General features: G+C 38.9%; 1 protein-coding gene across 9 annotated transcripts in view; it reads left to right on the plus strand.

Moving 5' to 3' along the window:
- GRM7 (glutamate metabotropic receptor 7) overlaps positions 1–26,593 on the plus strand; it is a 935,325-nt gene that overhangs the window by 606,456 nt on the left and 302,276 nt on the right. For all 9 annotated transcript variants that reach the window (XR_003507726.1, XR_003507724.1, XR_003507723.1 and 6 more), the window contains exon 6: positions 17,631–17,831. Coding sequence is in view for 5 of the 9 variants with exons in the window: in XM_027522339.1 (XP_027378140.1) it covers positions 17,631–17,831 (201 nt within the window). In the remaining 4 variants the exon portion in view is untranslated. The remainder of the gene's footprint in view (positions 1–17,630; positions 17,832–26,593) is intronic.

Here is a 26,593-nt window from a genome sequence, read left to right on the forward strand (position 1 = left end):
TGTTCCATTGATCTATTTATATGTTATTGTTGTTAGTACCATGCTATTTTAATTGATAGTTTTAAAGTATACCTTGAAATCAGAGTGTTATGTCTCCAGCTGTGTTTTTCTTTTTCAAGATAGCTTTGGCTATTTGGGGTCTTTTGTATTTTGATACAAATTTTAGAATTATTTCTTCTAGTTTTGTGAAAAAGTCCATTGCTATTTTGATAGGGATTGCACAGATGATGTAGATAGCCTTGGGTAGTATGATGACTTTCACAATATTATTTTTTTTCATTCCATTAACATGGTGTATCTTATCATTTGTTTGTGTCATCTTCAGTTTCTTTCATCAATATCATGGATTTCCTAGTACAAGTCATTGCCTCTTTCATTAGATTTATTTCTAGGTATTTTATTCTTTTTGATGTAATAATAAATGGAATTGTTTCTTAATTTTTCTTTCTCATGGCTCATTGTTAGTGTAAGAAGCAAAGCAATGTTCTTTATAGTAATTTAGTCTCCTGCAATTTTACTGAATTCATTCTTTTAGTTACAGTAGTTCTTGATGGCATCTTTAGGATTTTCTATTTATAGTAGTGTGTCTTCTGCAAACAGTGACAGTTTTACTTATTCCCTTCCTTCTTGAATTCCTTTTACTCCCTTTTATTATTATTACTATTTTTATCTGATTGTTGTGATTAGAACTTCTAATTCCTGTGTTAATAAAAGAGGCGATGGTGGGCATCATCCTTATTTTGTTCCTGATCTTACAGGAAATACTTTCAACTTTTCACTGTTGAGTGTTATGTTAGCTGTGGGTGTATCATAAATGGGCTTTATCATGTTGAGATATGTGTTGCCTCTGCACCCACTTTATTGAAAAATTTTTATCATAAATGATGGATTCTGTCAAAAGCTTTTTCATCATCTATTGAGATGATCAGATGATTTTTATTCTTCACTTAGTTAATGTGGGATGTAACATTGATCAACTTGTGGATATTGAGCCATCCTTGCATCAATGGAATAATTCCCACTTGAGGATGGTATATGATCCTTAGAATGCATTGCTGAATTCCATTTGCTCACATTTTGTTAAGGATTTTTGCCTCTGTGTCTATCAGTGATATTGGCCTATAAATTTCTTCTTCTTATTTATTTATTTTGTGTGTGTGTGTGTGGTGTCTTTTATCTGATTCTGGTATCTAAGTGATGTATAAATCATAGAATTAATTCAGAAGCATTTCTTCCTCTTCAGTGTTTTGGAAAAGTTTGAGAAGATTAGGTGTGAAGTTTCCTTTAAATGTTGGTAGAACTCATCTTTGTAGTCCAGTCCTGATATTTTTGTTGTGGGGAGAGTTTTTAAAAATTACTGATGCATTTTCATTGCTGGAGATTAGTCTGTTCATATTTTCTATTTCTTCTTGATTCAGCCATGTGTAATTGTGTATTTCTAGCAATTTATCAATTTCTTCTAGGTTGTTCCTTTTATTGGTAAATAGTTGTTCATAGCAATCTGTAATGACCTTTATATTTCTGTGGTGTCAGCTTTAACTTCTCTTCTGATTTTATTTATTTGGGCTCTCTTTTTATCCTAATGAGTATGGCCAAAGATTTATCAATCTGATCTTTTAAAAAATCTAGCCATTAGTCTCATTGATTTTTTTTTAACCATTTATCATTTATTTATTATTGTTGTTTTTTACTTTACAATATTGTATTGGTTTTGCCATACATCAACATGAATCTGCCAGGGGTGTACACATGTTCCCCATCCTGAACCCCCCTCCCACCTCCCTCCCCATACCATCGCTCTGGGTCATCCCAGTGCACCAGCCAGAAGCATCCTGTATCCTGCATCAAACCTGGACTGGCAATTTGTTTCTTATATGATATTATACATATTTCAATGCCATTCTCCCAAATCATCCCACCCTCTCCCTCTCCCACAGAGTCCAAAAGACTTCTATACATCTGTCTCTCTTGCTGTCTCGCATACAGGGTTATTGTTACTGTCTTTCTAAATTCCATATATATGCGTTAGTATACTGTATTGGTGTTTTTCTTTCTGGCTTACTTCACTCTGTATAATCAGCTCCAGTTTCATCCACCTCATTAGAACTGATTCAAATGTATTCTTTTTAATGTAATACTCCATTGTGTATATGTACCATAGCTTTCTTATCCATTCATCTGCTGATGGACATTGAGGTTGCTTCCATGTCCTGGCTATTATAAACAGTGCTGCGATGAACATTGGGGGTACATGTGTCTCTTTCAATTCTGGTTTCCTCACTGTGTATGCCCAGCAGTGGGATTCCTGGCTCATAAGGCAGTTCTATTTCCAGTTTTTCAGAAAAATAACGACCCAATCAAAAAATGGGCCAAAGAAATAAATAGACATTTCTCCAAAGAAGACATACAGATGGCTAACAAACACATGAAAAGATGCTCAACATCACTCATTATCAGAGAAATGCAAATCAAAACCACAATGAGGTACCATTTCACGCCAGTCAGAATGGCTGTGATCCAAAAGTCTACAAGCAATAAATGCTGGAGAGGATGTGGAGAAAAGGGAACCCTCTTACACTGTTGGTGGGAATGCAAACTAGTACAGCCACTATGGAGAACAGTGTGGAGATTCCTCATTGACTTTTTAAATGTATATTTCACTTATTTATGCCCTGATCTTAATTATTTTTTTCCCTCTACTGACTGAGTTTTGTTTGTGGTGGTTTTTCTAGATCCTTTTGGTGTTAGGCTAGGTTGCCTCATGTAGGAGAGGTTCTTTAGGATTGAGCTACACTCTCCCCTCTAGTCACCAGGGCTCTCAGGGTGCCCATTGTATGAACTGGGTGGCCCCTCTGTTGTGGGAGAGCTGACTACCATTAGTATGCTGGTGGGCAAGGCTGGCCTGACCCGGTTGGCTGTCAGGAACTGCTTCGTGTGGAGACTACTGCCCTGACGGTGGATGAGACTGGGCCCCAGTGCAATGGACTGTGTGTCTAGGGATCCCAGGCTGGGTGCAGGCCATTGGTGGCCTGGGTCCCAGGGCAGTTAGCTGTGAGGTCTGGGGTCCTGGGGCTGGTGTTGGCCCACTAGTTAGTGGGGCCAGATCCCCACACCACTTGTTGCTTGGTCTGAGGAATTCCAGGACTGCTACCTACTAGCTGCTAGACAAGTAATCCCCCAGTACTAGTAGGTTCGAGAACAGGATTCCAAACAGCCTCATGGTAAAATGATCTGCCCAAAATGGCTCCTGCTAACATGTGTATCCCTGGGAGAGTTGCATTTACCTCCAGTCTCTCCAGGAGGCTTTCCAAAATCAGAAAGTGGTTCTGATCAAGGCTCCTTTCAAGTTACTGTGTCTGTACAGGGTCGTGGAGTGTGAGTTTTGTGCACAGCCTTTGAGAGCAGAGTCTTTGTTTCCTATAGCCCTCTGGCTTTCCCACACACCAGTTTCATTGAACTTCAGAGCCATATGCCCTGGGGGCCTTTACTTTTCCTCCTGGAGTAGGACCCTGGGCTGGGGAGCTCAATGTGGGGCTCAGACTTATTACTCCTTGTGAAAATTTTCTGCAGTTATGATTTGTTGTTGTTCAGTCACTCAGTCGTGTCTGACTCTTTGCAACCCCATGGACTATAGCATGCCAGGCAATTATGATTATCCTCCCGTTTGTAGGCTGCCTCCCAATGGATATGTGTCTTGACCCCACTTATTGTCTCCACCCCTACTACCTGTCTCATTGTGACTCCTTCTTTATATCTTTAGTTGTAGAAAATATTTTCTGCTAATCTTCAGATTGTCCTTACTGATAATTGTTCTGTAAATAGCTAATCATTTTAGTGTGCTTATGGGAAGAAGTGAGTTCGGGTCTTCTTACTTAAGCATTTTGGCTACACCTCCTTCTTAAATAATACCATTTAACCATCATTCAGGCATTAACTCGGTGCTCTCTTGGACTGTTGTACTACTCTGATAGAGAATCTGCATAGCCTGCGATGCTGAACTTCTAAGACACTTAGAACATGAAACTGTTATGTCTAATACAAATGGTCAGTGGCATATAAAGAAATTGAAGCTCCTCATTACTCATTAGAAATGCTTTAAACCACAATGAGGTTCTAAATCACACAGATAACATGGAAAAGACTGATAGCATCAAATGTCGGAGAAGATATGGAGAAGCCTGCATTGCTATTAAAATACAGTGGTATAAGTTCTTTAGAACATGGTGACACCTTTAAATGTTAAACATGAGCTTCTAATATAGCAACACTTATTCCTAAATGTCTCTAAATATTTACTCAAGAACAGTCACAACATATAACCACAAAACTCTTGTTCTGAAATACTCATAGAAGCTTTATTCTTAATTGACCTTTGGGGGGACAGTCCTCTATTGGTGTCCTTTGCTATACTGAGGGCAGAGGAACTGATTATCTTTCCAAGATATTTTTATATAGCAAATGGCCTTGGAAGATACAGATAGCATATCATCAAGAAGCACAGGGATGGTTTGTTTACTATTCAGTATATGAAGATAATATCTCTCTCTGGAAAAAAGGTCAGGTAGCTTTGCTTGAAGTCCTTTATAAAAGATTCAGACTCCCAAAGCTCAGAGATTGAAAGTGTTACTATAAGCTCATTGTACGTACCTGGACTGTGCTTTGTCACCACCTTGGACTTGAGGTGGTAAGGAGAGGACTCTGAGAGCACATTATGTTCTTACTGTACCCAGCTCTGAACCAGGGGCCTCGCGTCTTCAGCCAGTATCCACACAACTGTAGCAGGCTGAACTCTTACACATAGAATAAACTCTCAGAGCCTCCATGGGGCTTGACAAGCCCCAAGCTAAAGATAACCCAGATGTCCATCCAGAGGAAAATGGATAACTAAACTCTAATATATCCATTCAGTATAATGGTACTTAGCAATAAAAAGAATGAGTTTTTGATACATGCCACAAACTGAATAAATATGAAAACTATTATTCTGGGTGAGAGAAAGGAGAGAGAAAAACGCATATTGTATAGTCTTTATATGAAATTCTAGTATAGGCAAAATTAACTTAGGTTACAGGTCAATGGTTGCTTTATAGTGGAGGGAGAAGGGTTAATTGTAAAGGGACACAGGGTAACTTTCTTGAGTGATGAAAACATTCTGTATAGGGCTTCACATTTGTCCAATTTGATTAAACAGTTCATTTATGACCCAGTGTTTCACTATATTCAGAATGTATGACCATTAGAAATACCACAGTTTGAACTGAGAGTCAGACAACTGCACTCAGCTCTTTACTAGACACTTGTTATCTGTGTAATTCTGGGGATAAGTTATTTAAATAAAGCTTCAGTTTCCTTACCTGTAAACAGCAATATAACAACAGCATCTTCATCATTGTGTGATTATCAGAATTAAATGAGCTAATGCATGTAGAGTGCTTAGAATAGTTTTTGGAGAATAGAAAATAATGAATGTTAGCTATTGTTTTTCATTGCAGTACTCTCTATGAATACCAGACAACTTGAATTTTGTAAAGTAGTCTGATAAAGAGTTATATAACTATGCTTTAGTCACAGATAAAATGCCTGCAGAGGCAGAATCGCAACCCAGATATGTCTGATATCAGCCTGCATGTTCCTAACTCTTGCCATGGTTGGTCTGAAGATAGGAGAGATGGAAGTACCATCACTTTGGTTTCAAAATATTGAGATTTTTTAAGAACTTTTTTTCTCATTAAATCATACTGGCTACATGTGTAAATTTCTAGATTTTACCTCAAGAACCTCCTCTGCACTGGCCCATGGAGGGGTGTCGTCCAACACTACTTAACTTCCTTCCACTGTAGCATGGATATGTAGCTAGTTGCTCCTCAGCCAAATCACCCTGTGTGTTCTTGATGTTGAACTGTCAGTTTCAGGCTTCTAGTTATTACTTGGTTAAGATTTTTTTTCCTTGCCAGTTTAGCTGTTCTATATTTGTTTTTTATTACAGATGACATGTGATATTCCTAGAAGCTCAGAGCCTTTGTCTGAGAAGCTGAGAACTGCCAAGTTGAGAACTGTATCGACTTTATTTCTGTTATGAATATTGTTAGGGTTCAGTAGGAAGAAACCTATCTATTTCATTTCTGAATGATAACGATTAAATGGTCAATAGAATATATTATAAGGTATGTGTACATATGTATAAAACAGTGTAAAATCAATCTTGCCTTGAAGAAAGCTAACTCAATATTTTTTTTATCATGGTCACTTGAATAACTTAATTGAAACCAGTGAGAACAGTGATAAGTAGAGTTTTTAGGCACTAAGAACCCTGTTTAAGAGAAAGATCCCAAATATCAGGGTTCAGTGACCTCCTGTTTTCTCAGCATCTTTGTCTGCAGCCATCTGCTCACCTAAACTAGGTATTCCTTCTCAGTCATTGGCTATCCATGGTAAATGATTATAATCTTTGCTTTCTACCTTTTTACAAAAGTTACTTTTGTATTATTTCCCTTTCCTTTCCACTATATTCACTCATCCTTTCCTCCTTTCTGGATGCCCACTATACCCCAGGCCCTTTTTTGGAGTTCTGGGTATATAACAATGCTTAAAAATCAGACTTGCTTTTGGGGAGTTCCACATAAATATATACATTTTTCCTTTTTATTTATAGTCACCAGCACTGGATATGGAACTCAAATGGAGCTAAGCCATGGCTCTTTCTTTTTATTTATACTTCATTGGACTGATGATCCCACAAATCCTTTCAAACCTCCTCGTGGGATCAATTCCCTTATGTTCTTTCTCTACATCTCTCAAGGCAAAGAGGCATTATGCCAGTGAGATGAAATCATTCCATCCCCACAGCATGCTTGCTTTGCTTCAGGAAATGATTTTGGACCCTAGGACCCTGCTTGTATCTGTACTCTGTATGCATGTGTGTGTGCTAAGTTGCTTCAGTCGTGTCCAACTCCTTGTGACTCCATGGACTGCAGCCTGCCCAGCTCCTCTGTCCATGGGATTTTCCAGGCAAGAAAAATGGAGTGGATTGCCAATGCAATTGCCAATGCAATCCCCCTGAAGGGGGATCTTCCCGACTCAGGGATCGCACCTGCGTCTCTTATGTCCACCTGCACTGCAGGCAGGTTCTATGTGCTCCTCCCTATATACCTGTGGAGCAGAGCCCTGAAGCTCCGCATTTCAGCAGAAACACTGGAGTAGAGCTGTGAACAGGGAGATCAGGGGAGGGTTTTGTGTTCATGTCTGTGTCCCTTGGCTCTCTTGGGTATTTGGCACGTAATTCCAGGCAGCTGACTTCACCGCCTCTGTTTTCTCCCTGTTTCCCCTTTTCTTCAACCCAATTGTCTTCTTTTTCCTCCTCCTCCTCTTCTTCCCATCTCCTTATCCATCCTCTTCTTTTCCCTCCTTGTCTTCCTCTTTCTTACCCCTGTCTCCCCCTTTCCTCCTCCTTCTCTTCTGTTTCTCCTCTTCCTACTCTCTCTGTTTTTCTCTCCTCCTCTTGTTATTTTTGTAAATATCATGTGATCTTTCAAATAAACACAAAAAACAGAGGGGATACTGCAGTAAATCCCCGTGTATTCATCACAGAACCGCAACAATAGTCAATATACAGCCAGTGTATATTCACACGTACTCCACATGTTTTTCTCTCACCTCTGGCCATTTCAAAGTAAACCCAGAGATTTATTTTTATTTTTTTGATACTTCAGTATGTTTTCTAAGAGATACTCTTAATACGATACACAAACACACACAGTAGTTCCCCACAATCATCCCATTGGCTCTCCTTTTTCTCTTGAAGTCTTCTTAAAATTTTTAAAATGTTTTTTCCACTTTTTTAACTTTTGCAATTTACTGTTGAAAAAAATAGATTACTTACTATTTTTGTAGAATTTCTTACATTTGGATTTTGCTTTCATCTCTGCAATGTTGACTTGCATGTGTATTTTCTGTACTTCCTGTAAATTAGTTAATACCTCCAAAAGCTTAGTCAGGGTTTACGCTGTTCTTTCTTTCTCTTTATTTTCCTCTCCTCTCCTTTTCTTTTTATTTCCTCTTTCTTTCATACTCTTTCTCCCTCCTTCCTTACTTTCCTTCCTCCCTACCCCCCATTTTTTCCCTTTCTTTGTGTGGGAATCTGTTTATTGATCTGACAAAACATTTACCAGTTGGTACTGTACATTTACCATTGCCTCATATCCAAAGACAGATATCTGCCTTTAATTTTGTGAGATGTTAAGATCACAAATGAAAATGTTTCTATTTAGGGAGGAACAAATACTGGGGGCAAAGAAGCTAAATTGATGTTTAATTTTTACTCTGAAAACTCATCTTTTTGTATACTCTTATGCAGACTCACATATACAATGTCATTGTCTAAATTAAGGCAAATAACTTATAATTTCTAAAACAAACAAAGAAAGAGGATGGTGGAAGAGAAGGAAGAGGACAAGAAGAAAGGGAAAGATTAGCAATAGTTCCAGTATCATCCCCCTGACCTACTGTCTCTAAAGTTCTCATCAGCCTGCCACCTCAGGGTTTTAGTAGCTATTGGTGATGATAGTAGAGACCCAGTATTTCACCTGATGTTTAATAAGGTGAAATTTGATGTTTAATTTCTAATAAGTTGACTAGTATTCTAAAATTTCAACCCAAATATAATTCTTGGAATGGCATAAACAGAATTTCAGAGAAGTAGAATGTCATTAATGAAGGGGTTCCTGCTGAGGGGTCAGTTAGCAGACAAGGCATCTATATGAGTGTCTTTTTCTTACTCTAGTAGTCATTGCCAGAAAGATTGTTTCACCAATAAATTTACTGTTTGTGTAGAAGAAGCAGCGTAACCCATATAAACAGAAACTTAGCCTAAGAAATCAGAAATCTAGGTGACAGAGGAAATCTAGGTGAGAAGCGGAAACTGAATCTGCGCACTGTAAGAAGCCCCGTCTTCTTGTTTGGTGTATCAGGGTTTCTTGTGTGAGTTTCAGAAGCACTGTTCTTCCCTGTGCTCAATTGGCTGGCAGTACCTACAATAGACTTCTCTTGGAAGTCAAGTTCTTGATTGAGTCTCTCAGAACACCTTCTACACATTGGGGGTGGGTGAAACTTGGGTCTGAACTATAGTTCCTTCCAATTTGGTGCCTTGTATGCATTGTGTAATAGATATATATAGGTTTTTCCCTGGTGGCTCAGACGGTAAAGCGTCTGTCTACAATGCGGGAGACCCGGGTTTGATCCCTGGGTTGGGAAGATCCCCTGGAGAAGGAAATGGTAATCCACTCCAGGACTATTGCCTGGAAAATCCCATGGACAGAGGAGCCTGGTAGGCTATAGCACATGCGGTCGCAAAGAGTCGCACGACTAAGTGACTTTGCTTTCGCTTTCTATGCATTGTATAAAACCTACCCCTGCTAAAACATGTTGACTCACTGCAGTATCATTGCCTGCACCCATCTTGAAATAAAAAATGGAAGTGCAGAGAAAAACCCAGCTGTGCCAATTAAGTGGTCTTCTGGGAAGCATTCTCCATGGAAAATGGTAAGAAATGAGGGTTTGTGGTCAGACATCCTTTTATTCTTTGCTAGAGTTGTTTTGCAATGGCACCCCATTCCAGTACTCTTGCCTGGAAAATCCCATGGGTGGAGGAACCTGGAAGGCTGCAGTCCATGGGGTCGCTGAGGGTCGGACACGACTGAGCGACTTCACTTTCACTTTTCACTTTCATGCATTGGAGAAGGAAATGGCAACCCACTCCAGTGCTCTTGCCTGGAGAATCCCAGGGATGGGGGAGGCTGGTGGGCTGCCGTCTATGGGGTCGCACAGAGTCGGACACGGCTGAAGTTACTTAGCAGCAGCAGCAGAATTGTTTTTGCATCTATAGCAGGATACTCACTGAGTTCACTGCAGAACATACTGTTAGTGGTTTGAGTCACAATTTAGTCATCCGAAGCGGAGGCTCAGTTATTTTATTGTGTTCTTTTGTTGCTGTTCCTCTGCCAGCCTTTTGGCAATGTCTCTGGGCATTAACTTTTCCACTCAAGAAAAGGTCAGGGGAGACTATGATGGTGGTTGACAAACTGTCCATTTTCTCCTTTCAGGAAACTCACGTGAAACATTCGTTGGAGTATGAGGATGTAAAACTCAGGGCTAGCATGAACTTTGAGGTTATTTGTGGCTCTAAACTCAAGTTGGAAATAGAAATAAACAAAGGGAAAGCTCCAGGTTCGTGGCTTTTCCGTGTGCAGCTGTGGACGGAACCATTTAGTGAACGGTCTCTAAATGAAGTAACAGAGGGATGGGAAATGGTACCCACGAAAGCACTGGGAAGTTTTAGCATGAAACCGTGAAAAGTGCTTAGCACAGAGCTGTTGCCCAGGAAGAGCATAGTAGGTGCAGGCTGCCTATTGCACTATGACAAAAACCACCATTGTTCTTTGCACAAGTGGCTTGACTCATTCAGTTCTTACTTAGCCTCAGCTCCAAACAGAGGCCCAGTGGCAGTGAAGGCCTTTGGTCTCAATCCGGAACTTCTGACTTTTCTTCTACTGGTGTTTCTTGGTGTGATTTGTTACCAGATTCTATGAATGGGGAGGTCACTGTCCAAAAAAAAAAAAAAGCCACAAAAGAAATTTGCATAAAATAGAGTTTTATTTTACCATTGACATTCATCTTAGAAAGCTGGACCCATGAGAGAGAAAAAAAAAATCTCTCTGAGGTAGTTATTTACATATTTTTAAATTACGGGAGGGAGTACAGTAGCATTTTCATAAGGCTTGCCTGGTCACTGTAGTGTTTTGAGAACTTGCAACATTTTCTAGTGCTCCAGGATATCCTCTTTACCTAGCTAGATGCTTTCCCTACATCCTCTTTACCCGGCATCTAGCAGTTCCGTCTCCACTTGAATATGCCCCGACTCTCTCTGCGACATATCTTTTTCTTGTTTTTGTTAAAGCATTTATCATTTGCAAACTACCCAAGCATTAATATTTTAGTTAATTATATACAGTACCACTCAGGACTTTAGCCTCAAGAAATTTTTACGTTTGTGGCTTTATGGTCAATAAAATGTATTTCTGTAGTGCAGAAGCCCAGTCTGCACCAGCATGTCTACTTCCAAGAGGTCTTCCTGATGCAAATAACTGTCATTAATATGTGAAATCAAAATAAAAATTATAATTTATGAATCCGCTAGAAACATAGGATAAACACCTGGCCAGTTGTTCATATCTGCTTTTGGGTAGGTTTCTCAGTTCACACTGGCAAGTATCTTTGGTTTGTTTCCTGCTTAAGCCCAAACCCCTCTTTCTTTTAGTTTAATTTTGCAATAGGATTATTTCTATTAATAATTTCAGATCCATAACTTCTTACATTTTCTATTCTTTTTTTCTCCCTAATAGTTTGCTCTTACAGATTACCTAAGGCATATATTCTGAGAAAATAGTATATTAAAATCGGCAAGATAAGCAGGTCTTTCAAAGAGAGAAGACCTCGCTAGCAGACCAAACACTAGAAATTCTGGTTGTGAGAGAGTTTGTGTAGAGCAGCTGATAGTTTATTCAACAAAAGCTTACAGGAGTGTGCATTTAAAGATAAATACTGGACTGTTTGGGTAAAAATAAAAATACATCAGAAAATCAGGAGATTTTAAAAGGAAAGCTTCTTTGCATGCTGAGGAAACAAAAAAAATAATTAATGCTTTAGAGTTCTCATTTTATCTAAATCTCAAACCCTTTCCTGGGAAATGTGATGAAAAGGATGAACTTCATTCAAGAAAAGAATATAACGACATCTCAGTTCATCAGAAAGCCTGAAAGAATGAGGTGTTAACTGTGAACTGACTGAAAATGTTTTTTTTTTTTCTATTTTAATCTACATTGTTAAAAATATTTCTTGAAACTACCCTTCTTTGCAATTTTGTTGGGGAGAAAGCATTCTTATGCTTGTCCCTTGAGATGTTATAAAATGGTACATGGATAAGAAGTGCAGTGTTCAAAAAAGCCTGGGAAACATTGATTATCAAGCTTTTTAGTTAAATAGATATTGAATGTGTCACTTAGAAAAAAGTGTACAGTATTCTTGGCTTGGCTAACTCACAGCTCAGTAGTATTTTCACATCACTACCCCATTTTTATTCTGCTGTTATTTGTATGCTGGGTAATTGGCTCAGGACCACAAAATGACTAGAGTAATTGCAGAATGCGTGTGTGCAGATATGTGCGTGCCTGTATATGTGTATGTGTTGGGGATGTGTGAAACGTCTGATACAATTGAGTTCCATCTCTCTTTGAGAGCAAATGAACTTTCTCAGGAATTCCCCTGTATACTTAACATTTTTATTGACATATAGTTGATTTACAGTTTTGTATTATTTTCAGGTATACAGCAGGCGATTCAGTTATATCTACATAATTGTGCTCTACAGTAGGTCCTTGTTGTTTAACTATTTTATATACAGTAATGTGTGTCACTTAATCCCAAACTCTTCATTTGCCTGACTTTCCCCTTTGGTAACCATAAATTTGTTATCTGTGTCTATGGGTTGATTTTTGTTTTGTAAATAAGTTCATTTTTGTTATTTTATATGTGGAACCAATAAACTCTTTTCTTACATCTCATCATGTAGAATTGTAACCCTGGCCTGTTCCTAAATTAGTGCTTGCTGAGGAGGAAATTGAGTTGTCTTAGATAAATGAGGATTGAGTCAGTGAGGCTCAGGAAATGTCCAGAAGCCCGTCCTCCTGCAGTGGCTGCTGGTACTAGAAGAGACCAGATCTCAGTTAGAGGAGGAGGGGTAGGGTGGTAGATGAAAAACCAGAGACTCTGAACTTGGTGCACAGTTGCATTTACCACAGTAGGGGAAATAAAGTTAGCCTTTTGTTGTTGTTAATGAACTTGATGTTGTTGCCGAAACACAGCCTCTGATCAATGGTACTGAACAGAAATGCAGAGACAGAGTTTTGGGTGAAGTAGAAAAGAGTAGCTTTTATCGCTTTGCCTGGCAGAGGGGGCCACAGCGAGCTAATGCCCTCAAGACCATGTGAGGGGGTTGTGAGGAGTTTTATAGTGTTCAAGAAACAGGGCGTGGTCAGCAGGAGGATCATTCTCGGACTGGTTGGCATCAAGGTGGAGTTTCAAGCATCCTCGTTCTTCTGGTTTCAACCGTCTAGGGTCTATGTACTTGTGGTCAGCAGTTTTCCCCTGGAGGGGGTCTGCTTCCTGTAAAAACAGCTTAGACCTTTGTCAATATCTTTTGGGTAACTGGGAGTTCAGTGATTCTGTCATGTGGCAAATTTATGGTCTAAATTCTTACCAGTTCTCCAGCCAACAGCAACTCTTTGTTTCTACATCTTCACATTTACCAAACATTAACTCTTCAGCTAGCATTTTACTTAAGAAGATAAGGACACAGGGGCCATACACAGCTTCATTATGAGGCTACATTTTCCAAGTCCTAGTGGCCCCAAAGACAAATGTGCACCTTTTCCTCACAGCCTTTAATAAGCTAATATATCTGTCTGGTGACTGTTCCAAAGAGGGATAAAGCCTATAATGTTTCACACATAATAAAGTATTTCATCATTTAAAATATTGCAATTATTTTTCAAGGCATTCCATCTGATATGAATGTCTTTATAAAAGTAGTTGAAAAAGTGCTGTCTTGAATTACTAGTCTGAACCTGTTTCATAATGTATATTTTGTAATGGTCATAACGCCTTCAAGATTGCCTTTTTAAGTACTATAAAAAATAAGAGAAATTTGTAAAGTAGCAGGTTATAAAAGTAATATTAGAAAATGAATTGCCTTATATCCGTAAGTATAGTAAAATGTTAATATGAGAACCTAGTGAGTTCACTGTAAACTTCTTTCATCCTTGCTCTACATTTAAATTTTTTCATGACAGAAAGTTGGACAATAATAAATGACCACAACAAAACGAGGAATAATTTTTTTGTATGCAACCATAAACCAGTGGAAGTACTCAGGAAAGAAAGCCATACTTATAATTGCAAAACCAAGTAAAATACCAAATGCTAACTTTCCACAAAACACTCAAAACTCACGTGAGAAAAATTTTAAGACAGCATTAAAGGAAACAAAAATAGACGAGCAAATGGAAAGTCACACATGGGCATTCTCACCTTTGTAGACTTGTGTTCTAGCTAAGTGCTACAGCATATACAAATACAGTGTAAACCCAGTAAATGTGATACCAATTTTTTTTTTCTCTTCTCAAGATAGGTAAGTAGTTAGTAAAACTCATTTGAGTACATAAACAAAAACTACCAGAACATTTGGGGAGGGGGAGGAATAATAATTATACTGAGAGAGAGGTTAAATCTACCAGTTATTAAAATACATTATAAAGACTTTATAAATGAAACTGTAGTGTTGGCTCATGAATAAACAAATCAAACAGTGAAATAAATGTTAAAAATCCAGAAATATATCTAATTACACATGGAAATAGTATATAATAAAGGATACACTTCATATCAGTGAGAAAAGTTGAACTGACATATGTTACAATAACTAGTTATATGAAAAAAGATAAAATTTTAATTCTTCACATTGCACACCAGAATATATTCCAGGTGGATGAAACATCTAAGTTTAAAAAATAAAATTATATAAGTGCTAGAAGAAAGCATGGATAAAAATCATTCTATACTCTGGGAGTGGGGCATTTTTTCTAGCTATGATTGAAAATCCAGAGGCAGTAATAAGAAAATAAATTGATTTTTTTAAGAAAAAGTGTTTTTATCTAATATAATTTTATGCAGAAAATATCTAAAGTGAGTAAAAGAAAAATGACAAACTAGGAAAAATATTTGCAACTTAATCTGAAAGAATGAATATACTTTATTAATAAAACTATTTTTTAAAACAGAAGAAAATGACTTTTAATTAAAACATATAGCATAAAAAAATACAATAGCTTTGAACTGTATGCAAATATATTCAACCTCCCCTGTAGTAAGAAAAATGCAAATAAAAATATACTGTTACAGCATTTCTCACCTATATGACGGAAATCCAAGTTTGAGGACATGCTCAGTTGTCAAGTTGTTGGGAAATGAACTCTCACTCTTTGCTCGTGGGAGAGCAAATTAGTGCAACCCCATTAGAGGGGAATTTGCCAATATTTAGCAAAAAACTCTTGAGCACAGCAATCGCCTTTCTCAGACTAAATGACCAAAATATTCAGATAAGAACTGAGAAACACACATTTTCCAAGGCTGTTCATTGCACTACATTTTTAGACTGTTGGTTAGCATGATTATTATTCTAAGAATGTTACCTGTTTATTACAGAATTGAGGAAATAAATAGTTGTAATGGTGTCATTAAGAACCAGGATTTTCCTCATTAAAAAAAAAAAAAAAAAAAGAGGCAGACGTGTAAGGGTGTCGAGATAAGCAAAAACCCTGTGGTCCAGAATTTGAATTGGAGGGAGCAGTGTGGATTCATGACAGATTTTATCTTCTCCCAAACAGATCCCTGCTCTAAACACACTGCACAGGTCTAGACCCAGTGAAGAGCAGTGAGCACAAGGTTGATTGGTACTTGAATGGTATACATATGAAACACAGAAGTGTCTGCCATTTGAGATACTAACGTGTGCTCTGTAAAGCAAAAATACGAATTCACATAATTTGGGGAAATTCTGAACTTCCACCTTGGAAATTATACTTTATGTTAAATACTCTGAAACAATCTCTCAGTAAAGAAATCAGGTAATGTTGAACACAGTGGCTGTGGGGAGCACTCTGTTTTGTAGGGGAATGGACTGGGATTGTAGAATCCCTGTTGTTTCATTCCTACACAAATGTGTCATTGAAAATAGTCTGGGCAGTGCTGCTGTGAAAGTGAAACTCAGTCTGTGGTTAACTATTTGTTGTAGAGGTTTGGGAGGTCTAAAGAGAGTTCCTGGTATTATCATGTACTTAACAAATGACTAATACAAGTGTTTTTTAGAATCTATCAGATATAAATTCTGTGTTCAGTGCTGGGAATGTAACGGGTGTGAAAAGGAAAGGACAGTCTGGTAAAGCATTAAAATGCAGTGATACTATTAATTTGATTATAAAGATTTGAAACATTTTATGAAGATCTTTGTGATCAAGAAGCTAAGTATAAGCAACAATTATACTATGCCATGGAGTGAGAATTAAATTATGATGAGCAAAAGCAAGGAGGGAAATTTCTGGCAAAGCAAAGAGCTTGAGCAAAGATAACCTAATATTAAAGTTGATGTTTACAGGAAAAATAGCCATACTTGTCTGGAGCAAAATATATATGTGTGCGTGCCTGTATGCTAAGTTGCTTCAGTCGTGTCCAACTCTGCAACCCTATGGACTGTAGCCCGCCAGGCTCTTCTGTCCATGGGATTCTCCAGGCAAGAATACTGGGGTTGGTTGCCACACCCTCCTTCAGGGAATCTTCCCAAAATGTGTGTGTGTGTGTGTGTGTGTGTGTGTGTGAGATTGTGAATTCTAGGAAGAAGGTGAGGTAGGGCCAATGAAGTCAGAGAAATGTTGCTTCTGGGTTCTGGAAGCGGGGGTTGTTATCATTGCTGTTCCCATACATGACCTTGGGAAGGTGATTTCATTTCTGTGAGGCTCAGCTTTCCCATCTGTATAATGAGTACTAACAATATTTAAGTCACAAAGTGAGGATAAAATAAAAAATCATGTATATAAAGCTTTCAGCACAGTGGAGGGCACTTAATCGCTGCTGGTTCTTACTGTTACTAGGCAGAGAGGAACAAAGTGATGACTATCCTCCATTGTCAAGGGAAAGCATTTGGATTTCATTTTGCAGGCAGTGAAGAACATTGCAGAATTCTGAGCATGAGGGTGAAGTGTTTAGCTCTGTGGTTTGGAAATATGAACACGGAAGAATGAGTGAATGAAGAGGGACACCTGGCATTGTGTCCTGATTGGAGATGAGGAAGCAGAAATGGGACACTTGTAGTGTGGCCAAAACTGTTCACTTTTTAAGAGATTTTGGCTATTCGTTAGATATATGTATGTAGGAGGGTGGACTAAGAGACAAGGAAGAATTAAAAAAAAAACGACATCAGGGTTTCCAGCCTGAGCATCTGAGTTGCCAGTAATACCAAAACCTGAGACAGACAACACAGGAAGAAGGGCAGGTATATAGAAGGTAGTGATTTCAGGGGTAGTATTTAGTTAGTTTTCTCTTACTTTTTTTGGTCCATCCCCTTCTAGAATAAGTGAGCTTTGAAGATTTGAATGTGGTGGCCCAGCTTCTAATCCCATTAATCCCTTGACTCTCTGGGACCACTGTGTTTTAGAAAGAATGTTGGCTTATTACAAAGGTTGTGATTGTGATCATTAGAAGTGCTGCTTCTGAGATCTATCAAATATATCAGAAATGAACTCCCAGTAATGAACTCCAGTAATGAACAAAGAGCCAGGAATGAACTCCAAAGTCAAACACCCAAAACCATCAAAGCAACCCAACATGGTAGCCAAATGTAGAAATGTGGCCTGCAGGACTGTGTTCCTCAAAGCATTGCTTTCTTTAAGCAGAGTTGAAAGTAAATGCAAATTGAAACATTCTCCTCAACACCAGTGTTTGTGTGTGTTCCTTGTTTCCATGTGCAGGACAGGAGAGAATTGGGAAAGACTCCAACTATGAGCAGGAGGGCAAAGTTCAGTTTGTGATTGACGCAGTGTATGCCATGGCTCACGCCCTTCACCACATGAACAAGGATCTCTGTGCTGACTACCGGGGTGTCTGTCCAGAGATGGAGCAAGCTGGGGGCAAGAAGTTGTTGAAGTATATCCGCAATGTGAATTTCAATGGTGAGTCTCCGTGTTTTTTTATCCCCCTCAGGCTGACATGGGGAGTTTATGTTTTAGAAAAACAACACCTAGAGAATGCCATGCAACTCTAGTATGTCTAAAGTATTATATGTAAAACTGCTCATAATGACAGTGAAGCATTGGTACCAAAGTACTTTATGAATCTAAGAAGTCACATTATGGCAAGTATGATTTTAATGCTCTTATATATTTACCAATATTCTAATATGCTGATAGGTGGTAAACCAGATAACCAGAACATCCAATAGTATAACTCTGGGTGATACATAACTTGGTGGCATTTAAGTCTTTTGGCAAGACAGAAATTTGTCATAATCATCTGGTATATTTTTAAACAAATATTTCAAAATTCCAATATCTTGATCATGTGATATATTTTGCTTGCGCTCATTAAACGTATTTAAACATCTCTATTCCAGGCTTTTTTGGAATCCTAAGTGCTGATATTCTGGTTTCATCGGTTAAGTAGTCAGATTACAGTTTACTCTTGAGTATGTGGATTATATCGTTTCAAATGATTGTATAAATCCTAAATGTCTTATTTAGCAGTGAGTGAGCAAATGAATAAATAAACTGGGGAGGGTTATAGTTTACCTGGGGCTGTCCTGGTGGCTCAGAGGGTAGAGAGTCAGCCTGCACTGTGGGAGACCCAGGTTCGATCCCTGAATCGGGAAGATCCCCTGGAGAAAGAAATGGTAACCCACTCCAGTATTCTTGCCTGGAGAATCCCCACGGACAGAGGAGCCTGTAAGGCTACAGTCCATGGGGTTGATAAGAGTCAGACATGACTGTGCGACTTCACTTGCACTTTCATGGTTTACCCTCTTTTTCTTAAAACAGAAGTTTGTGGGGGTTTTTTGCCAAATTTTTCCTTGGTGAACATCAGTAATAAGAGGAAAAGGAAGGGCCAGTTCTCTATGTGCTCAAGTTAATTGAAATAATGATTATCATTTTCTGTAACACCAAAATCTCATATTAGAAACTTATTTCTCAAGGTATAATACTTTGGTAGAAATTAATAAAGAAAGAAAGTGAAGTCACTCAGTCGTGTCTGACTCTTTGCGATCCCATGAACTGTAGTCTACCAGGCTTCTCTGTCCATGGGATTTTCCAGGCACGGGTATTGGAATGGGTTGCCATTTCCTTCTCCAGGGGATCTTCCTGACCCAGGGATCAAACCCAGGTCTCCTGCATTGCAGGCAGACACTTTACCCTCTGAGCCACCAGGGAGGCCCAGAAATTAAATAAATGAGTAGAGATGAGTGAGGAATATAATAGGAGATTTATAATGAGCATTGGCTGACACAGTTTTGGGGACTGACATGCCCCCACAACCTGCCACCTATAAGCTGGAGAACCAGAGAACCAGCGGGGTGCTTTAGTCCAAGTGCACAGGCCTTGGGGTCAGAGGGTCAGTGGTGTAAGTTCTGATCTGCTTCTGAAAGCCAGAGAACTAGGAGCACCAATGTCTGAAGGCAGGAGAGGATGGGTGTCTGCTCAAGCAGAAAGAGTGAATTTGCCCTTCTTCTGCCTTTAGTTCTAGTCATACTTTCTAGGGATTGGGTGGCGCCAGCCCACATTGGGGAGGGTCACCTGCTTCATTCTGTTCAGCAACTCAACAATTCTTTATTCACTTTAACCATTCTTCCAGGAACAATGTCATATATACACAGAAATCAAGTTTTGCCAGCTGTCAGGGCTTCTGCAGTCAAGCTGACACATAAAATTAACCATCTTGAATGTCAATTATATCTTGATTAAAAAAGTAATCTCTACATGGGATAATGCAAAATTTTATACAGTAATAAACCTAATATATTGCATATGAATAATGTAACCATACTGCAGGGAGTGAGGGAAAAAAAAGAATGCAAGTAATTTTTGAAGACAGTATTTCACTGTATACTGTCAGTCTGAAGATATGAAGAGTAGTACACAGATAGTGCACAGTAGCTAGAAGTTAGTATGTTTTTTCCCCACAATTCTGAGGCTTATTTATGTGCATAAGAGAACTGAGAGATTTAATAAAAAATATTGCAGATAATGAGCATCAGGTGTCTCATTGTCAGGGAGAGAAATGACTAGTAAGGATGGGAGAAAATTAAAGTAACACTGTGTTGACTATACCAACATGCAGTATACGCACACAGTCGGAGAGATACAGAAATGGATAGGGTTACGTCTGTATGCGCACAAACCTCTACTGTTAGTTCTGTCCACTGAGAGTGCCTAGGAGTGATGACATCCTGATAGAAATAACTGCACCTTCATTCGCATCTTATTTATAAATACCATTCTCCAACGAAATAGAGCTAGGGATCTCTAGTGGAACTCTTAATTCAGGGGCTGGAGCAGGGCAAGTAGAAGATGAGCTTGAAACCATGTTGCGCCACAAAGTAAGAAAGTGCTCAAAAATTGATGGGACCATGTCGAAGGGGCAAAGGAATCAGCTTAAAGAAGATCCCACCAGCTAATTCTAGACCAATAATGGATTTAACTGATATAATATAATAAATATCAATGAGTTCATGCTCACAGAAATAAATAATTGAACACATACATGCGGGAGAAGGGACAACATGATGGGAGGATGCAAAAATGGAGATATGAAATTCACCAAAGACCTCAGTAATAATTACTTAAGGTAAGAATCATCAATGGATGCTAAAATTCTGGGGCTAGAGTAAGATGAGAAATAAGATATTTTCATAGCATCAAAGTGTCATTCATCATGGAACATATTAATTACAAAGGGGAAAAGAGCAACTTTGAAGTAGAAAAACCTGGAACACAGTACTTAACCAAGTTATCTAGGTTAATGTCACCAATAATGAGACTTAACAGCATCACATGCTGCTAATCATTAGAGATATATAAATCAAAACTTGAGTGAGTACCACTTCACACGAGTTAGAATTATCATTATCAAAAAGTCTGCAAATAATAAATGCTGGAGAGTTTTTGGAGAAAACAGAATCCTCCTACACTGTTGGTGAGAATGTAAATTGGTGCAGTTACTCTGCAGAACAGTATGAAAGTTCCTTAAAAAATTAAAAATTGTGCTACTATAATATATGATCCATCAATTCCACCCCTGGGCATGTATCCAGTCAGTCAGTCAGTTCAGTCACTCAGTCATGTCCGACTCTGCGACCCCATGAATCACAGCACGCCAGGCCTTCCTGTCCATCACCAACTCCCAGAGTTCACTCAGACTCATGTCCATCGAGTCAGTGATGCCATCCAGCCATCTCATCCTCTGTCATCCTCTTCTCCTCCTGCCCCCAATCCCTCCCAGCATCAGTCTTTTCCAATAAGTCAACTCTTCACATGAGGTGGCCAAAGTACTGGAGTTTCAGCTTTAGCATCATTCCTTCCAAAGAAATCCCAGGGCTGATCTCCTTCAGAATGGACTGGTTGGATCTCCTTGCAGTCTAGGGGACTCTCAAGAGTCTTCTCCAACACCACAGTTCAAAAGCATCAATTCTTCGGTGCTCGGCCTTCTTCACAGTCCAACTGTCACATCCATACATGACCACAGGAAAAACCATAGCCTTGACTAGACGGACCATAATTTGAAAAGATACATGCACATGAATGTTTATTGCAGCACTGTTAGAGTACTAAGACATGGAAGCAACCTGAATGCCCATCAGCAGGTGAATGGATAAAGAAGACATGGTAGATATATTGATATGTACAATGGAATATTACTCAGCTGTAAAAGTGCAACCATTCCATTTGCAGCAACATGGATAGACCTAGGGATTATTATATAAAGTGAAGCAAATGAGACAGAGAAAGACAAGTATCATATGATATCACTTGTATGTGGAATCTAAAAATAATGATACAAATGAACTTATTTATAAAACAGAGACAGACTTTGAAAACAAACTTATGGTTTCTGAAGTGGAAAGTTGATGGAGGGGATACATTAGGATTTGGGAATAATATACACTTATTACTATATATAAAATAGATAATGAACAATGACTTACTATAGCACAGGGAACTAAGTATTTTGTAATTATCTATATGGGGAAAAAGCTGTGTATATAAATCTGAGTCACTTTGCTGTATACCTGAAACTAACACAACATTGTAAATCAACTATACTTTAACAAAAATAAATTAATTTTAAAAAGATACCCTGAGAAGGTTACAGCATCACTTCTGAGGTCTTATTGCCAAAAATATATAACCTCCATTTAATCATGAAGGAACATCAGACATCCAAATTGAAGGGTATTTTAAAACATAACGGGCTCATACTCCCAGGTCAGGAGAAAGACAGATGGATGAATTGTTCCAGATTGGAAGGAATTTAGGAGACCTTACTATTAAATGCTATATGGAAACATTGATCTTAAACCAAAAAAAGATATGAATGGGACAGTTATTTTAAGAACATCTGTTGATTAGTTTTAACTGGCATGATAACAATGTTAATTTCCTGGTTTAGATAATTATGGTTTAAAAAATCTTCTTGCTTCTTTTAAATAATAACCCATTTAAACCCACAATATTGAATCAATCTTTCAGGAGTTACTTAGCATCAGGGTGAAGAAAAATCATATCCAGTTTGGGAACCAACAGTTTCCAAGCTGAGATGGAGACAAAATTGACTGTGAATACAACCAGAAAAATAATTCAACTACAAATCACCTTCTTTTGTAGTTTTCTTGCTCATCATACAGAATCTCCTAAAATATATAATTTTCCCAGAACCAGGTACATATAAATTTCATCATATATCCTGGGGTCATTTGCTAGGCTTTGTATTCTGGTCCATAGATAAACATCACCATTCAGAGGCCAGTAACAAAAAAAAAAAAAAAAATAGGTCATTTTGAGAATATTTTCGGTGATTCTCATCTGATTCTTCTTCCGTAGAGTGCTTGTAGACTCATTTAGTTAAGATGGTCTTACCCGCTGATGAGCCAGAATTGCTGAGTTACTGACTGGACTCAGGGTCTGTGTCCCAAATAAATATTATGTGCCGGAAACTGTTCTAAGTACTTTTTTGTATACTGGCTTCTTTAATATTTATAATCCCAGATGGCTTAGGTATAGTTATTTTCCTTCTTTTTTTTTTTCAACAGATAAACTAATTTATAGAGAAACTAAGAATCTTGGTGTTTAAAGCCACGTGGTTTTGTAGTGATGATGCTGTTATTGTTACCTCGGGTACCTAACTCCGTGGCCTGCTTTCTTGACTTTAATTATGCGTTTGAGAGAAATGGCTTATTCCTGCTATTCCATCATGGAACACGGACTCTGTGGGAGAGCACAGGCAGGGCCAATTCATTCCCTTTCTCTGTTGTCATTGTAATCATGCTCTGATGTCAACATAATCTCCTTTCTCTGAGGAAATTCTTTCTGCCACATGGACAGGCAGGAGACTTCCAGGGCCATGTGACATTTGTTAATAGCAGGGCTCAACGGTTTTATAAAGCAGGAAAAACAAAAAAACAAAAAAAAATGTTAGATTTAGTTAAGTGGCTTTCATGTCACTTTAATTGAGCAATTATTAGTGTGAAAAGAAATTTGACTTTTTGTACTCATTCAGTGTCCTGACTTTTAGACAAATTAATCAGATGCTAGGGAGGAGAAAATATTTGTCCAACACTTTACAGCTAGCAAATGACGGAGACAGACCTATAAGTTAAGATTCTTTTTTGTGAAAAATGTCACCTCTCTTTTGCATATTTTAGAAAAATATTGATGTTTCTTGATCATAGTAAGCTTAGTTGTGCTCTTCTGTTACTTCAGTACAGAATTTTTTATACCCCTGGGAGTTTTTTTTTTTTGCAGTACAGTTTAATAACCTCAACCTTCACATTTACAGAAACGTCAATTTAGGAAGTGATAATAGAATGCTCTAAAGGATTGCTACATCTTCACCAAGCACTTAACCTCCTCTTGTGTACCAACAGAAAAGATGGCTAATTTTGTCTTTATGACTTCTAGCCATCTTTCCTGCATCCCTCATGAATGCAGTGACCTGAGCCTAAATTCTAGTTATCTCAACGTTTGCTTATCCAACCAGATGTCAGTATTTGTAAATTTACCAAATTTGTTCTCATGGGTACATGATCATAGATAATTGCTCTATTGCGAAGTATTTAATCTGAAGTATGTCTGTACCTAGAGTTAGTTATTACTTTCCAGAAAACACACTGGGTTGTGGTAAATTTTGTAAAGATGATGCATCTCTTGTCATCATCTTGAAATATGTAATTACCTTTCCTTCATCAAGGGTGAAATCTGCGTCCCCTCTCCTTGAATCTGAGTGAGCTTGTGTCTAATACGGAAGTTGCAGTCTGTGAATTTTAAGCCATAAACTGTCATAGGGCCGTTGCATGGTTCTTTTGTGACTTCTGTATTACAAACACAGCTAGCACGTTAGGAGGAAGCCTAGAAGCTAAGAAACAGGTTGCATGTGAGTGTTCCTTTCGTGGCTCCAGCTGAGGTTACAGCTGATAGTCAGCATCAGCCTTTAACCATGTGACCTTCAAGCTGCCCCAGCTGATGTGAGTGAAACAGAGAGACCCTTTTTTCTTTGTTTAAAAATAATCTTATTTATTAGTTTTTGGCTGTGCTGGATCTTCATTGCTGTGCAGGCTATTCTCTGGTTGCAGTGAGCGGGAACTGCTCTCCACTTACGGTGCACAGGCTTCTCATTGTGGTGGCATCTTTTGTTGCAGCTCCTGGGCTCTAGAGCACAGGCTCAATAGTTGTGGTGCACAGGCTTAGTTGCTCCAGAGCAAGTGTGATCCTCTGGGATCAGGGATCGAAACTGTGTCACCTGGGCTGGCAGATGATCTCTTTACCACTGAGCCACCAGAGAAGCCCCCAGAGAGGCCCTTTTTGTGCCAAGCCCTGCCCAAATTGCAAAATACACATTGTCCTTTTGTCAGCACTCCCTGTTAGGATGGTTTGTTGAGAAGTAAAAGGTAATAAACAGAAATCAGTGCTGTGTTTCTGAAACCTATGTTCACTTCAGTTCAGTTCAGTCGCTCAGTCATGTCCGACTCTTTGCGACCCCATGAATCGCAGCATCCCAGGCCTCCCTGTCCATCACCAACTCCTGGAGTTCACTCAAACTCACGTCCATCGAGTTGGTGATGCTATCCAGCCATCTCACCCTCTGTCGTCCCCTTCTCCTCCTGCCCCCAATCCCTCCCAGCATCAGAGTCTTTTCCAATGAGTCAACTCTTCACATGAGGTGGCCAAAGTACTGGAGTTTCAGCTTTAGCATCATTCCTTCCAAAGAACACCCAGGACTGATCTCCTTCAGAATGGACTGGTTGGATCTCCTTGCAGTCCATGGGACTCTCAAGAGTCTTCTCCAACACCACAGTTCAAAAGCATCAATTCTTCAGTGCTCAGCTTTCTTCATAGTCCAACTCTCACATCCATACATGACTACTGGAAAAACCATAGCCTTGACTAGATGGACCTTTGTTGGCAAAGTAATGTCTCTGCTTTTTAATATGCTATCTAGGTCATAACTTTCCTTCCAAAGAGTAAGTGTCTTTTAATTTCATGGCTGTAGTCACCATCTGCAATGATTTTGGAGCCCCAAAAAATAAAGTCTGACACTGTTTCCACTGTTTCCCCATCTATTTGCCATGAAGTGATGGGACCAGATGCCATGATCTTCATTTTCTGAATGTTGAGCTTTAAGCCAACTTTTTCACTCTCCTCCTTCACTTTCATCTAGAGGCTTTTTAGTTCCTCTTCACTTTCTACCATAAGGGTGGTGTCATCTGCATATCTGAGGTTATTGATATTTCTCCCGGCAATATTGATCCCAGCTTGTGCTTCTCCAGCCCAGTGTTTCTCATGATGTACTCTGCATAGAAGTTAAATAAGCAGGGTGATAATATACAGCCTTGACGTACTCCTTTTCCTTTTTGGAACCAGTCTGTTGTTCCATGTCCAGTTCTAACCGTTGCTTCCTGACCTGCATATAGGTTTCTCAAGAGGCAGGTCAGGTGGTCTGGTATTCCCATCTCTTTCAGAATTTTCCACAGTTTATTGTGATCCACACAGTCAAAGGCTTTGGCATAGTCAATAAAGCAGAAATAGATGTTTTTCAGGAACTCTCTTGCTTTTTCGATGATCCAGAGGATGTTGGCAATTTGATCTCTGGTTCCTCTGCCTTTTCTAAAACCAGCTTGAACATCTGGAAGTTCATGGTTCACATATTGCTGAAGCCTGGCTTGCAGAATTTCGAGCATTACTTTACTAGCGTGTGAGATGAGTGCAATTGTGCGGTAGTTTGAGCATTCTTTGGCATTGCCTTTCTTTGGGATTGAAATGAAAACTGACCTTTTCCAGTCCTGTGGCCACTGCTGAGTTTTCCAAATTTGCTGGCATATTGAGTGCAGCACTTTCACAGCATCATCTTTCAGGATTTGAAGTAGCTCAACAGGAATTCCATCACCTCCACTAGCTTTGTTCGTAGAGGTGCTTGAAACCTGTGTATGGGTTGGCAAAAGGAGAAGAGAGCCCATCAGGTCAGTGCTTTGATGCCGAAAGGCTGTTTTGTCACTGGAGCAGCCTACATCCCAAATCATTCTCCATCCAAGGAAAAAAAGAAAAGTTTCACTCTGATGGTCTCATTGGGAAGATTTCCTCCTTGCATGTGTTCTGTCACCTATTCTCTCCTTTCAGCCTCCCACCTGATCAAGCGGCCCTGCTTCCTTTACCTTAGGACACTTCTTTTCTGG

This window comes from Bos indicus x Bos taurus, chromosome 22 (genome assembly GCF_003369695.1).
Source record: "Bos indicus x Bos taurus breed Angus x Brahman F1 hybrid chromosome 22, Bos_hybrid_MaternalHap_v2.0, whole genome shotgun sequence".
Lineage (NCBI taxonomy): Eukaryota > Metazoa > Chordata > Mammalia > Artiodactyla > Bovidae > Bos > Bos indicus x Bos taurus.